The 14,028-nt window shown below is 43.3% G+C and overlaps 3 protein-coding genes across 5 annotated transcripts in view; 1 reads left to right on the top strand and 2 right to left on the bottom strand.

Annotated features, from left to right (window-relative positions):
• Nucleotides 1–2,691, bottom strand: part of Topors (TOP1 binding arginine/serine rich protein) — an 18,342-nt gene extending 15,651 nt beyond the window's left edge. Inside the window, exons 1-2 of one of the 3 annotated variants that reach the window (XM_028779191.1) lie at nucleotides 2,515–2,691; nucleotides 1,152–1,349 (exon numbers count right to left, since the gene is read on the bottom strand). In XM_028779191.1, coding sequence (XP_028635024.1) covers nucleotides 1,152–1,349; nucleotides 2,515–2,517 — 201 coding nt within the window. In that variant the 5' untranslated portion in view covers nucleotides 2,518–2,691. The remainder of the gene's footprint in view (nucleotides 1–1,151; nucleotides 1,350–2,514) is intronic. The other 2 variants (XM_028779192.1, XM_028779193.1) reach the window with 2 other exon arrangements.
• Nucleotides 2,427–3,093, top strand: Smim27 (small integral membrane protein 27). The gene is made up of 2 exons (XM_028779195.1): nucleotides 2,427–2,560; nucleotides 2,906–3,093. The coding sequence occupies exons 1-2, from the start codon at nucleotides 2,516–2,518 to the stop codon at nucleotides 3,008–3,010; spliced, it is 150 nt and encodes a 49-aa protein (XP_028635028.1). The 5' UTR covers nucleotides 2,427–2,515; the 3' UTR covers nucleotides 3,011–3,093.
• A 260-nt stretch (nucleotides 3,094–3,353) lies between these two features.
• Ndufb6 (NADH:ubiquinone oxidoreductase subunit B6) lies at nucleotides 3,354–12,531 on the bottom strand. The gene is made up of 4 exons (XM_028779194.1): nucleotides 12,252–12,531; nucleotides 10,616–10,708; nucleotides 5,554–5,598; nucleotides 3,354–3,539 (listed from the first exon to the last, which is right to left on the bottom strand). Exons 1-4 carry the CDS (start codon nucleotides 12,429–12,431, stop codon nucleotides 3,471–3,473), a joined length of 387 nt encoding a protein of 128 aa, XP_028635027.1. The 5' UTR covers nucleotides 12,432–12,531; the 3' UTR covers nucleotides 3,354–3,470.
• Nucleotides 12,532–14,028: the final 1,497 nt, after the last annotated feature.

Below are 14,028 nucleotides of genomic sequence, written 5' to 3'. Positions count from 1 at the left end.
AGAGAAACTCTGTCTCGAAAAACAAAAAAAGTTATAAAGTCCTAAATGACCAAATTTAATTTCTTTTCTTTTTTTTTTTGGTGGGTGGGAGGTGGGGCTAGACAGAGTTTCTCTGTGTAGCCCTGGCTATTCTGGAACTCACTTTGTAGACTAAGCTGTCCTTGAACGTGAGTGCTGGGATTAAAGGGTGTGCACCACCACTGGCCATCTTTAATTTCAATTCCAGTAATAAAAGAATTTTATTGGGACCAGGCACCCTAGATTATCTCTACATTACCAGAAGACTGGTAAGATGAAGGCAAGAGAGTCAGAAGATCAAGGTCATCCTTTGCTACTTAGGGAACTCCAGACCAGTGTAGGCTACAAGAGTTCCTGCCTCAAAAATAGAGGGGTGAGGGTTGCTTGGAAGCTATTCCAGTGAAAGCCACTCCGTCTAGCTAAGCACTGACTGAGTGTGACTGACTGAAGAGCTTTGCAGTTTGCATTCCATCTATTAAGAATCCAAACCCTCAGATCCTGTCAAATGAAAACCTCTACCCAGTACTAGCTTAACTCTTAGACACATGTCTTTTGGTTTTTCTCCCCTTTAACGAAGAAAGGTATCCACCAGAAATGCTTATCAGTTCTCCTTAATCTCTGTGCCTTCACCTTTGCACTGCCCCCTCCAGTCTACCAGTCAGAATCAGCAGCCCATGAGAAAAGGGCACTAACTAGATGTGTAATTAAGTCACAAGGCACACAAGCCCTGCCCACAATGTGTAGCACTGCACAACAACTCTAGCCTTAACAGCTTCCTTAGCTGAAAACTACTGTCTCAGATGGAAAGACAACCACACCATGTACGTTACATAACCACGACTAACTTAAATGCTAATCCCATTTCACGGACAGGGTCCAGGGCTGGGGACCTGCCAAGGTCACGCTTCCCATCAGTGGCAGCAGTTTTGCGCCGACACACAGCTCTTTCCCGTATTCATTAGCGTTCCAGCCTTGCTGGGAGACACTCCCCCTGCTTGCCCACCGGGGCCGAGCCACAGGTGTCCTGTAGCGTGGCGACCCCAGCTCTTGGAAACTCGGGCAGTGGAAGGCCCAGATCGTAGGGCTGCTCCCAGGCCCACGAACCCTTCACCCATTGTTCCCAGACGACTTACCTCCGAGGACGTGGTGGCAGGGACCGCTGGGCCGCTAGAAGCCAGCTCCCGCCGGCCCAGTAAGCTCGGCCGGTGGCGGCAGGATCCGCGAAGGCGTACCCGGCGGCTTCTGCGCCTCCCCTCCTCGGCAGGCGCCAGAGGGGGCGCTTCACCCTCCTCGCGAGACAGCGGAGACCCCGGTGGCGGCGGCTGCGACCCCTGTGACGTAGAACGCTCATCACCAAAGGCAGTTTGGGGGCGGAGAGAAGGCGAGACCAACCCCCCAGCCCGCGCAGCAAAACACGGCTCCATCACCCTCGCGCTCTGGGCGCATGCGTCGACAGCAGGCGCACGCAGGGGGCGGGACCTGCGGCACAGGCACCAGACCCTGCCCTGCCCCCATCGCGGGGGAGCACAGCACAAACTCCATAATCACAGCCAAATAAGCAGGAAAGCTGCCTCAGTATCAGTGGAACCTCACTAACTTCAACAAGTTGTTAGAATTCTCTAATGGTATCACAAGAACTGGACTGAGCTCCCAGAACACCCTGGTCCTTCCGTCTATATCAGCTGGGATGATCATCAGGCGTCCCTTTTACCCCACCATAACTCCTTGCGGCCTGCTCTCCTCTTTCCATTCTCGGGAATCTACACTGAAAGTGCATCTGACACATCTGCACCCAAAGCCGCGCAGCCCAGCCTCTGCCGGCCAGGCTCCACTATGCATACCGCCAGCGTCCTCAGGGTGAACTGCTAGTTCGCTTGCCAAGCTGCCTTTCGCGGGACTTAGTATTTCAAGCTTACTGCAGTCCTAAGCATTCGATAAACGTCCCGTTCTAACTCGTTGACCGGCAGATCCACCATGCTCATAACCTGTGCCACATACTTAAAAATATTTCCAGCGATCAGCGATAATATTCTATTTGTTCTTGATAAATGGCTCAACTGACAGTTCCCAACGATTTTTTTTTGGTTATGTAAAAGAGTGGATGACATTGTTTCAGTCAAACAAACATTAATGTCTATCCGCATTTTGTAGAAACGGATGTGGCTGTGGCGGGGGCAACTTTGATTCTTCCAGCGTGGACTATTTTCCAATAAACTTTTACATGCACTACTTCGTATTAATAGCGCACAGCAACTGCAGGATAACGCAGTTAAGGAATTCCTATCTGAGCGGAAAAAGGCGCGATCTTAACATTTTCTCTTTTATTCCCTCCACCGCCTGAAAGGCGGGCTAGGCCCGGATCACGTGACGTGTTCCCCGGGCGGAAGCCCGCGGGAGCGCGCAGAGCCTCGCTGAAAAATGGCTGCTGCATCGGAGTGTACTGCGCCCGCGAGCGGGCTGTAGGGCCCGCGCCACCCATCCCCGCTGCTCCCTTACCATGAGGCCGGTGAGTCGCCGAAACCTGGACTGGACTTACTCCTTGGTAGGTACCGGGGACAGTGGGGCTCCAGAGTGCCTCATCCCAGGGCCCGCGAGCCGAAGGCAGACTGTTTGCTCGCAGCTTGGAACTCCAAAACCCATTCCTACATTGAGCGTTCACGCCCTGCCCTCAGCTCCGCCTCTTCCTGGAGGACACGCTTTTCCGCCTCTGACGTCAGGGGTTGCAGGCCCTGCTATCCTCTAGGCTGCGTTTGAGGGTCCCTGCTAGCCGCTAGGCTGCATTTGAGGGTCTGTGATGCCTTTCCACCTGTGGCTGGGAACCAGGCCTACGCAGAGAAAAGTACCCAGCGCGTTGATTTTTCTTTTTTCTTTTCCTCCCCTCCTTTAGTTGCTACTTGCAATCGTCTTGCTCTCTTGGGGATTCGTCATCTATGCATCAACTGTAGCTGCACGGCGACAGCTACAGGAGGAGTTTCCAGACAAGTTCTTCTGAATGAACTTTCCTAATTCTTAGCAAACAGTTCTTTTCCTCAAATGGCACCTATGTAGACTCAAAAGTAAAATTCACAATACAGATTTGCGTATGGTCTTTTGTGATAAAGCGTTGACATGCCAGTTTTTCAAAACGATCAGAGCACCCTTTTCATTCTAGTGCTCCAAACACTTCATATCCTCATGTCAAATCAGTATATAAACAACGCTGTGTGACTAAAATGTGTTTTGCATCCTGTTTATCAAAACAGACAAAAAAAAGTAGCTAATAGCTCTGTTTAGTATTTGTCTTTTTACTGTTAGTCTCAAATTAGAGAACCCTTAGACAGTAACAAGGACAGTAATAACACTCTGAGAATAAGCTTTATTAATTACTTTTCCATTAAACAGATTCAGTAAATACAGCACTTTAGGAATATACTTGTGCTGTTACACAAGTCTTTTAAGTTTTTAAGAGCTCTTCAATGATGTTGATCAGGAAAATCTCTCATTGGTGGAATTACTTCTCCAGTCTCCAGAATTGTATCGCCCTAGGGAAAACAAACAAGTGTTTAATAGGAATTTTTTTAACTAAATATACATTTCATTGTAAAATATTCCAACATTTGCTCAACACAATAAATGACTATAAACATACTATAAACATTTTGTTAACTTAAAATTAAGCTAGGTATGGTGGTGCATTAATTCCAGTACTCTAGAGGTAGAGGCAGGCGGGTAAGTTTGAAGCCAGCTGGTCTACATAGCAAGTTTCAGGGCAGACAAGATTACATAGATTGACCCTGTCTCAAAACAAACAAAAAACAAAAAGAACCCTCAAAAAAAGCCCCTTCAAAATTATTTTGCATTTTACCTAAAACATTTCAATTTGAATGCTAATTTTTTTACCTGTACTGATTTGTATGTGAAGCTAAAAAAGATTAATCGAATTATTGCATGAGGACTTAAAAGTATAGACATACTAAAGTGCATATTTATACTGTAGACTATAGTTCTGAAGTATGGATATACTTGTGAGACTATCTCCACATCAAGGGAATGACATCCTTCTCATTACAAGATTTAGTATTTTATTCCTTCAATCAACTGTCTCAACCTCTGCCCCCAGGTTTCAGAAAAATACTGTGCATATGTGGTCACTGTATGCTATTCCATGTTCAGGCACTACATGAAAAAGCTAATTATGCTCTATTATTCATTTTAATAAGGGCTGGGACACAACAGACTGGGAAGATAGCCTGACTCATACTAGTCTATCATATCAAGAAGAAGGAAACTTGTTCTGTTAAGCCAGAGACCTGCAACCCTGTCATGGCCTGGTCTATTCTAGAGGATATTCTAGAGGACATGGACGTCCTGCAATTTCTCAAAAGAGAGACTCTGGAACTGGTCAACAACACAGACACAGGAAAGGACTGCTGTAGCAAAAGAGGACATTCAAAAAAATAAAGAAATGCTACAAAACCACTGACATTGTCTTCTGAACAGAGCCTGTCTTGTCCTTTGACCATGAATGACAACATAAACACATAAATAATCAGGCAAGCAAAGAATAAATAAATATTAGCTAACAAAACCATCAAGTTAATGTCCCATCTTGAGGCTGCCTGGAGTCTGACATACAATGATTACACGTAAGTAAATGACAGACATTTCTTGTCCTTTTTTTTTTGGTTTTTCGAGACAGGGTTTCTCTGTGTAGACCTGACTGTCCTGGAACTCACTCTGTAGACCAGGCTGGCCTCGAACTCAGAAATCCGCCTGCCTCTGCCTCCCAAGTGCTGGGATTAAAGGTGTGTGCCACCACCACCTGGCTTCTTGTCATTTCTTAAAGCAGACTTCCAGTGTGGACTGTTAGCCAAATTTGATGGTTCTCGCTAAAAGTCTCCTTTTGCAGCTGATAACAGACAACTGTAACATACGCTACTTAATTCAGGTTTGAATTTACCATTATGGTGGCTCATTCATTACTTATATGTTAGCAGTCATTTATTGTGTTGAACATCCTGAGTGCTAGAATTAAAAGCATGAAAGAACTTTTTAAAAAAATTACTTTTAGACCTTACATCTTTGTAACATAAAATTTAAATTCACACTAACATGTCCTAACTTCACAGATTGAGAACTATAGGCACAAAGCAAAGAAGTTAGAATCTGGAAACAACAGAACTTCAGTTGTTAGCTGCCTGTACATATATCTCTTCAGGCTCATGCTGTAATTCTTGACCCCTGAAAACCTGGTGGTGCCTTCTACTGTAGGGCAGTCAAGGTCCTAAAACAAGATGGAGAAATACAGTATCCTCTCCTCATTTTCCACTATCACACTAGCCTTCCTCCTTTTCTCCTCTATGATAATACACAAACTCCATTTAAGCTGACAGTAAGAAAAGATCATTTTATTCTAATAAACTTGGCAATCGTGTAGAAGGGGAAGGGGGAACCGGGAAAGGGGACATTTGAAATGTAAATAAAGAAAATATCCAGTAAAAACAAGGCGGGGGGAGGGATAACATACAAGCAAACAACTGGAGTTTTAAGACTTACTGGGAATATTCTGGGCCTCGAGTGAACAATGGCATATGGTTTAGTCTGTAATAAAAAAAAATTATGTGTAAATTACAGTGTTCCAATTTTTCTGAAAATATGGTAGAACTTATCCCAAAATTTTTACTGAAGTCTCCAATTTTCCCAGAACTCTGGGCCGACATTAATTAAACATCTCCACTTCATTGTCACTAAGCTCCTACTCGTGCTCCCAACAACACGTATGATCTTTTTACATGTATCATATTTCTGCTCAAAGTTTCAAAAACCTTTAAAGAAAAAAGATGGGAGTCCTCATTGTGACCTCTAAAACCCAGCAAGACTCACACCTAGCTAATCATTTGACTTCCTATACTCCCTCCTCCCTCATTGTTCCTTAGTCACAATGGCTCCTTAGCTGTTAGTTCAATCTATAAAGCCTGCTATGTCCCAGGGCCTTTGTGCTTAGTGATTCCTCTACCTGAGGTTATCTAATTGTTCCCTCTCCTCATTCCAGTTAGATACCTTTTAGTATCACCTTTCAGAGAGGTCCAATTAAAACAGCAGCTCCCTGTCATTCTCTGTTCCTTTACCATGATCAATTGATCACCTATAACAACACATGTCTCTTATTCATGTGCTTATTGGCAGTCTGTAAGACTAGAATAAGCATTTCATGAAGCAGGGACACAATCTGCTGTGTATACTGCTGTACCCATGTTTACAGTGCTTTGCATACAAAAAAGTACTTAATATATATAGAATATATAAACTCATAAAGCATGTATGTCTGCATAAGACATCATATTAAAATATTTAAAAATTATTAGTATGATGTAAGACAGAGTTATATAAGGCAAGGAGACCAAGATTATGCAAAAAAATAAGACTACAATACAAGGAAAATGTCTTTATTATATGAACTGTGGCCAGGGCCAGTGAGGTGATTCTGGGTAAAAAGCACTTATTACATGAGCCTGGCAAAGTGAGTTCAATCTCCAGAACACACAAAGATAAAAGACAGTCAACTCCACAAAATAGTCCTTTAACCTCCCACAAACACATTATGGGACATTTGTGGCTCCCATATACAACAATTATACATATTTAAAATTTTTATTTTAAAAAGAACCATGACCAAAGTCAGGAAGATACTAAATGTTTTCCAAGAGATGTAGACTAGCCGGGCAGTGGTGACGCACGCCTTTAATCCCAGCACTTGGGAGGCAGAGGCAGGCAGATTTCTGAGTTCGAGGCCAGCCTGGTCTACAGAGTGAGTTCCAGGACAGCCAGGGCTACACAGAGAAACCCTGTCTCAAACCCCCCCCCCCCCAAAAAAAAATGTAGACTGCAGTTACTAAAGGAAACGAAACGTTACTGTAATGAAGCTGCAGAACTCCTAACCTAACCAAGAGGAAGAATAAAAGGTGTGTGGCTCAGACCGACCCTAGCAAACATGCAATATTGGAATATGTCCACTAGTGGCTAAGGAAGCATGAGTTCTTCAGAGTAGTAACTATATATTAATGCCTCTTTTTGTCAACCCAATACTGCAATTTATTAAATATGCTTCTGCTAGAGGCCAAATATATTTTCAATCTTAAGACAACTCAGGGGCTGGAGAGATGGCTCAGCCGTTAAAGGCTAGGCTCACAACCAAAAATATAAGACAACCCAGTCATAGAGATAATAAAGGAAACTACACTTAGTATAACTAGATAAACTTTTAAAAGTTGGGACAGTACTGGAGACATGGCTTACATGTTAAAGCACATACTGCTCTTCCAGAGGACCAGCGTTCAGTTTCCCACACCCACAGTGCCTGGCTCTCAGCTGACTAGAACTCCAGTTCCAGGGTGGTCTCCTTATCTGGCTCCCATGGGCATCGACATTCATGTATACACACCCACACAGAGATGTAGACATAAACACACACACACAGAGATGGAAATATAAATCGTTAGAAATGTAAGTAAAGATGAGTAGAGAAGGGAGCAGTGATCCATATTCTACCTCAGAGTGTTTATAATACATAAAATAATCTGGCTGCTTCTAGGACTAACAGATTAGGCTCAGGATTATAGTGATTATAGTGAAAATGTAACACTTTTCAGAAGTAACAGACACACTTCTGGTTTAAAGTTGAATTAAAAAATTGCTTCTTAGAGGCACCACTTTACCATATAAATACCTAAACTTAAGACTGAATAAATAAATTTATAAATAGGTTTAAAGCACCTAAGAAAATGTTATTATATTTTTAAGTGGAATTGTCTTAAGGGTTTGAATTCAATTAATTGAAAGATGGTAGGAACAGAATAAGTTTGTTCCTATTTTACCAGAGGCATGACAGTTTAATATAAAAGTACACTTTAATTTAAAATATAAACTAACAAATTAAATTCCCAAGTAACACTCTGCCCAGTTCTGCACAACAGCCACTTCTGGATGTTCCAAACCTGCCCTGCCGAAGGCAGCATTCTCTTCTAGGAATCGACATGCTAAAACAGCAATGAAATAACACGGACATGACCATTAGAGATATAAGCTGTTAGTCCATTTTATTGTTGCACAATGGTTTCTGCTGGTTTCTGCAATGGAAACAACTCCATTCAAATCCCTACTGGCACCTACTGATCTTACACACATCAGGCGGACAACGACAACTTGGATCCTCCAGGAACTATTATGGAAGCATGTATTCCAAATCATTTTGCCTTTTCCCCAAACTTCTAATTTGTACCAAACTGCAACAGCCTCCAGCTGATCTGCCTGGGGTAGAACTTTGTTTCCTTCACTCTATGTTCAATGTTTCTCTACATTTCCCTCTCAATCCTCATGTCTTCTCCCATTTAACAGTGGCAAATTCTGCTGGAGTGGAAGCTTGTGGATGTAATCAGTTGAGAGCAACAGAACTAGGGTTCAAGGCTAGCTTGCAGAATATATGAAACCAAGTCTCAATACATACACAATAAAGGGTTCCCTCTACTTGTTACACCTCTACTTGTTAGCTCACCTCTTCTCCCTAGATTTTGAAACTTTCCTAAATTGGTCTCAGCTTATTAGCCATTTCCTCAGTCTGGGGGACATGCTTGTCACAGACCTTCTGTCTGTCCTTCCAATTGGCCTAACTTGTTCCCTCCATAGTCTTCCTTGAATTTGCTGTCTTCTAACAGTACATGTTCCTGGATGTCAAATACTTACTTTTATATGTTCTTTCTACAACAATAAAGAGCACATACTAGGCATTCCATTCTTGTTGCTCAAAGAACATATTGTGGGCTAGGGAGATGATTCACAGGGCAAGGGGTTGCTGCTAAGCCTAACAACCTGAGTTTGATCCCTGGAGACCACATGGTAGAAGTAGAGAACCCATGTCCTTGAAGCTGTCTTCTGACATTCTTTAACCTTCTTGATCCACTTTTGAAGGGTAACAAGCCAATAATCTTGCTCCATTGGAACACTTCTTCCAATTGGCTTGCTTCATGATTCTTTGTGACTACATTCAGATTATGTGCATTGGTCAGGACTATCAAGAAGCTGAGGCTGCTTTCCTCTTGCTGCATCTATCAAGCAGCACACAGTCTCTGTCTGCCTCATGGCTGACAACCCTGAGATGCTGCCTGCTGGACTGTGACTCAGAGACTGTCTCTAGGCCTTCTTAATGGAAAGACTTAGTGATCATGCAGACAAACACACGCCCACATTCACATCCGTGGTTATTCCTCCATTCACCTATGAATTCACAGTAAGAACTACGAGTTCATACCAATACTTCCAGTTCTAATTCCATTCTCCAGGTGTTCTCTCATTTCATTTAAATAACTCCTCTCCATCACTGTACTTATTGGATCAAGCTCCTCGCATATAACAAATGTCCTGTTACCATCATCACACTGTTGGGAGCTGACTCCTAGCAGAAAGCGGCTATCATCTTTACAGCCATCTCAGGCCATATACCCTGACAAGAGACTTGTTTTCAACAGCCCACAACAGCTGAGCACGCTCTGATAAACATCTTGTTTTTCTCACATATCTTGTTTTGTTGTTTAGTGCACAGCTGCAAGGCGCACGTGGTAAAGTGTCTTCAGCTGTGTTCCCCTGCTTGTGCTTATATATACCCAGGATTTCCCTTCAATAAAGGGGACTTGATCAGACTGTCTGTCTTGTCTCCATTCTTCGAATCTCTTGCCCGCCCCCCACCCCCTCCCCTCGTCCCCTCTCTCTCTCTCTCTCTTGCTAGACCCTGACTCGAGGACCGGAGCAGCAGCTCGGCCGGAACACCACACCTTATGATGTTTAACCTCCTCACCTTATTTGGGTTCTGATGTCTTACTCCACCTCAGGTTTCTTACTTCACTTCCTTCTCGAATTCCAATATCCTATACCAGGTTGCTGCCACTAAGGCTCCCCAAACAGGCATGCTCAGCCTACTGTAGCAACTCACTGGACACAGAACACCCCATTTACAGTATTTGAGTTCCAACACTCCACACCACTGTTTCCCCACTGCTTAGGATCAAATAGTGTGTACCAACCATACTGTGCTGTCCCTTGTCTTTAAACCATGGCAAGGGGTTCAGTCAACCCATGCAAGATCTTTCCATGAAAAAGTTTGTGTTTTTTGGACATCCTAGATTCTAAAGGAAGATAATTATGAAAAATCAGATTAAGAACAAAGGAAAGGGAACTGAGATATGACAAACCTGTTTGAAATGATATCACATACCTGACTGGCCTAAAGACGCACCATAAATCATCTTTATACCTACTGCTCAGGACTCCAGGTTTAGACACTGATCATTTAAACACTACTTCAAGGAAATGTACTGCACAAGTTATAAAGCAGTTGTATATATAAGAGTAATCTTTTGACTTTCAAATTTTGAAACTACTAGTATATATGAGTACTTAAAGTTCAATTAAATGTTTTAACTACCCCCACCAAAAAAAAAAAAAATTCAAAGAACTTTAAAATCAGCTTATCATGGCATATTATTTACTGAGTATAGCACAGCCACAGGAAATTATTGGACAATATTAAAAATAAGTTATGGAAAGCATACATTTAAAACATACTTACAGCCATATGATACTTGACATAATAGTGAACGAACCAGAGAGGTATAAGCACATGAGAAACAGTGAAGAGACTGGAGCGGTATGCCTTAAAGAGCTGTGGGGAAACACACATACAAAATAAACAAACATCCCCTTTTTACATTTTTTATTTTTTAGACATTTATTTTATGCATATAAGTGTTCTGTCTGTATATATGTATGTGTACCAAGAGTATGCCTGGTGCCCTCAGAGCTCAGACAGAAGAAACCATCAGATGCCCTGGAACTAGAATTACAGACAGTTTTGAGCCACCATGTGCATGCAGGGAACCAAAACTGGGTCCTCTGAAAGAGCCAGGTGGTCTTAAGCATGGAATCATCTCTCTAGCCTCACCCCACCCCTCACTTTTATTTTTCATTAGTTTATTTTAAGACAGGGTCCCACTCGTTAGCCAAGGTTGGCCTGCCTCACTCTGAAGTCCAGCCCACCTTTGAATATACAGAGATCTCAGCTATCTTCCTGACACAACCTCTGAAGCTGCTGTGATTACCAACATGTGCTACTTACTATTCCTAGCATGAGATATCTCATTTTTCAATGTGTATAGAACAAAAATCAAACCAAACCAAAAAAAAAAAAATACTTCACTACCACCAACAATGGAACAGTGTGATAATTACTTTACAAATTTCTAAATGGAACATATTTCCTGACAGATTGGGGCTAACCTACCTACCTATTCCAATATTTTTACTAACTCTGGGGCTTCCTAAAGAATGTCCATAGACTCTTAAGACTTAGGATAAGTAGTACCATTTTGCAAGACTACTAGACAAAGCTTATAATGTGTAGCATTCTGCAAGACATAAAGCATTCTTGCTCAAGAAATAAACTAACCAAAACTTTGTACTGTTGTTGTTGTTATTGGAAGGAACTGAAAGCAATTCCCACACAGCATTCATTACTAATACTGATGTGACTTAATAGCAGACTCCAAGAAAATATCTGGAATCCTTTCAATAAAAAGTAGTCCTTGAGTGAACGGTTTTTCTGCCTGGCGAAGTCATGGAATACAATTAAAAAGTAACTAAAAGCGTGTTCAAAGTACAGTGATGAGTAGAAAGGGAGCTTTAGAGTCTGACAAAGCATACGAAATAGAACCCTGTCTTCTGTTTCGATCCCATGAGGCTGTATTATACTAGCTGGCCCTCTGGTAGTTGAGTGAGGCGTTGGCCTGTCTCCATCACTCAACCTTACACATCGCCTAAGTGTTCTCAAATACTAAAATTACAGTCTGTGAACTCTAGTTAATTCTGACCAATTTAACCTGAGAAAAGGTATCTACACTCGAAAGAACTACATGTGCAGCGTTCTGTAAAACCTAAGGTCCGACTTCTCAGTACACCTGACCGCCACAGGGGATCATCCTCCCGAAGCCAACCTGCTCCTGGACTCCAGATTCCCGCCCTGGACTCTAGGGACCTGACAGCGTCTCCGCTAAACCCGAGCCCCTGGACTGACTGTCCCTTGGGGCCCTCTCGGGTGTGCGGACTTTAGATAGGGCCGGGCCTTAATGGGGCTAAGCGGAGTGGGTGGGGGGTTGGCCGGGCTGCGACCTGGGGTGGGAAGCTGGACACCTGTATGTCTCGTCACTCACCATGTTCTTCCACAGGGCCCCGTCCCGCAAAAAGTTCTCCCAGAATCGCTCCAGGGGCCACATCCTGCGCGGGGGCAACACAGGCTCTCGGGGGCTCAGCTCCTGGTCCTTCAGCCATCGTCTCCTCAGCTCTCGCAGCTGCTGCAGCCGCAGCTTCTCATCCGGTGTGTACCCAGACATGTCTCCGGCGAGCTTACAAGACAGTGACAGCGCGCGCCGGAACCCGGGGCCGGTCACTTACGCGCGCTCCCGCTCCTCAAAGCGACCTTGAGGCGCCTGGTAGCGGCGCGGTGTGATGACGTCACTCCAGCCCATTCTCTGGGGGCAGGCCGATTCCTCCGCGGAAAGCAGGTTCTGCTCATGCGCAAAGCCCTCTCTCCTACCCTGGGTTTTAAGACCCCGGATTAAATACGAGCTCTGGCGGGTCTCTTGGTTACGAGCTAAGTGGGCAGTCTTAGAAACTGTGAAACGTCCTGGGGCTGGAGTACAGAGAAAGAACTTGAAGGTGAGGGGTCCAGAAGGACAAGGACGATAGTTTAGCAGACTCTGTACCGCCCCCTTGAATCCCCTTCTTTTTGACCTAGAGACAATTGCATCCAAGCTCAGCTCTCAGCCCTGTAGTAACCAGTTAAGCGACCTTGAGCGGCTATCTCGGTTTCTTCCCTCGACTGTACTGCAGAAATAAAGAGCACCTTATTTGGGAGGCTTACATAGGCTCGCTCACCCTTTGATCCTGCCGTCCCACTTTGTAAGATATCCCAAAGGTATGGTGGTAAAATTTTGCAGGGGTGTGGACGAATATTGATCACGACACTATTTGTAATAGCAAAACATTGGAAATCACCTCCCAGATTCCTGAATAGAGGATAAGTGAAAAAGCTTATAGTACTGTAAAGCATTGGAATGCTACTGCCATAAATGACCCTCCTATTCATAACTGTGGGCTGACTTATACAATTTATTGATAAGGGAAAATAAATAAAAACCACCTACACCAAGTAGAAGGAAGTGTATACGGTATGCATACCTTTTATCCAAAAGCGGGGAGAGTAGTGGTGGTACTAAATATATATGCATGCTCACTGAAAATTTTAGAGTAATAAATGAAAATAATTTTGTTATTTGTAGTTGTTTTTGGAGACAGGGTCTCATGTAGCATGGGCTGGCTTTAAACTTGCTATTTAAGGGAGGCTGGACTTAAACTCCTAATTCTCCTGCCTCCACTATACACCATATGTCCAACTTAACAACGGCTTTAAACACCATCACCACCACGAATATTATATAGGGAAGAGAGGATAGACACAAAAGTATAAACTAGGGAGTTTAGAGATGGCGGTTAAGAACACTTGCTGCTCTTTCAGAAGACCAGCATTAGAAGAATCTGGTTACATCATGGGGCTTCTGGAAACTTGAGAGCTCAACAGAAGACAGGAATAAGATCCATAAGGCTCTCTCTAGTGAACCAGCACTGGGGAAGTTTCTAAAACTAGTAGGCAACTTGATTATCAGGTTTCTCTGGTCAAAGATGAAAACATTTCAGCATCAGTAACTATGAATTGAGTGATTTTTAAAATATAAAACACATCATATATACCAAGTCAAAATAAAAACCTCATTTTTGACTTTTGGGTGGTCTTTTTTCTTAAAAGATTTTATTTATTTTATGTATGTGAGTACACTGTAGCTGTCAGATGCACCAGAAGAGGGCATCGGATTCTATTACAGATGTTTGTGAGCCACTGTGTGGTTGCTGGGATTTGAACTCAGGACCTCT

The sequence above is a fragment of the Grammomys surdaster genome, unplaced genomic scaffold (assembly GCF_004785775.1).
Source record: "Grammomys surdaster isolate TR1022 unplaced genomic scaffold, NIH_TR_1.0 347, whole genome shotgun sequence".
Classification (NCBI taxonomy): domain Eukaryota; kingdom Metazoa; phylum Chordata; class Mammalia; order Rodentia; family Muridae; genus Grammomys; species Grammomys surdaster.
Note: the sequence above shows the minus strand (reverse complement) of the source record. Positions and strands in the feature narration are given on the sequence as shown.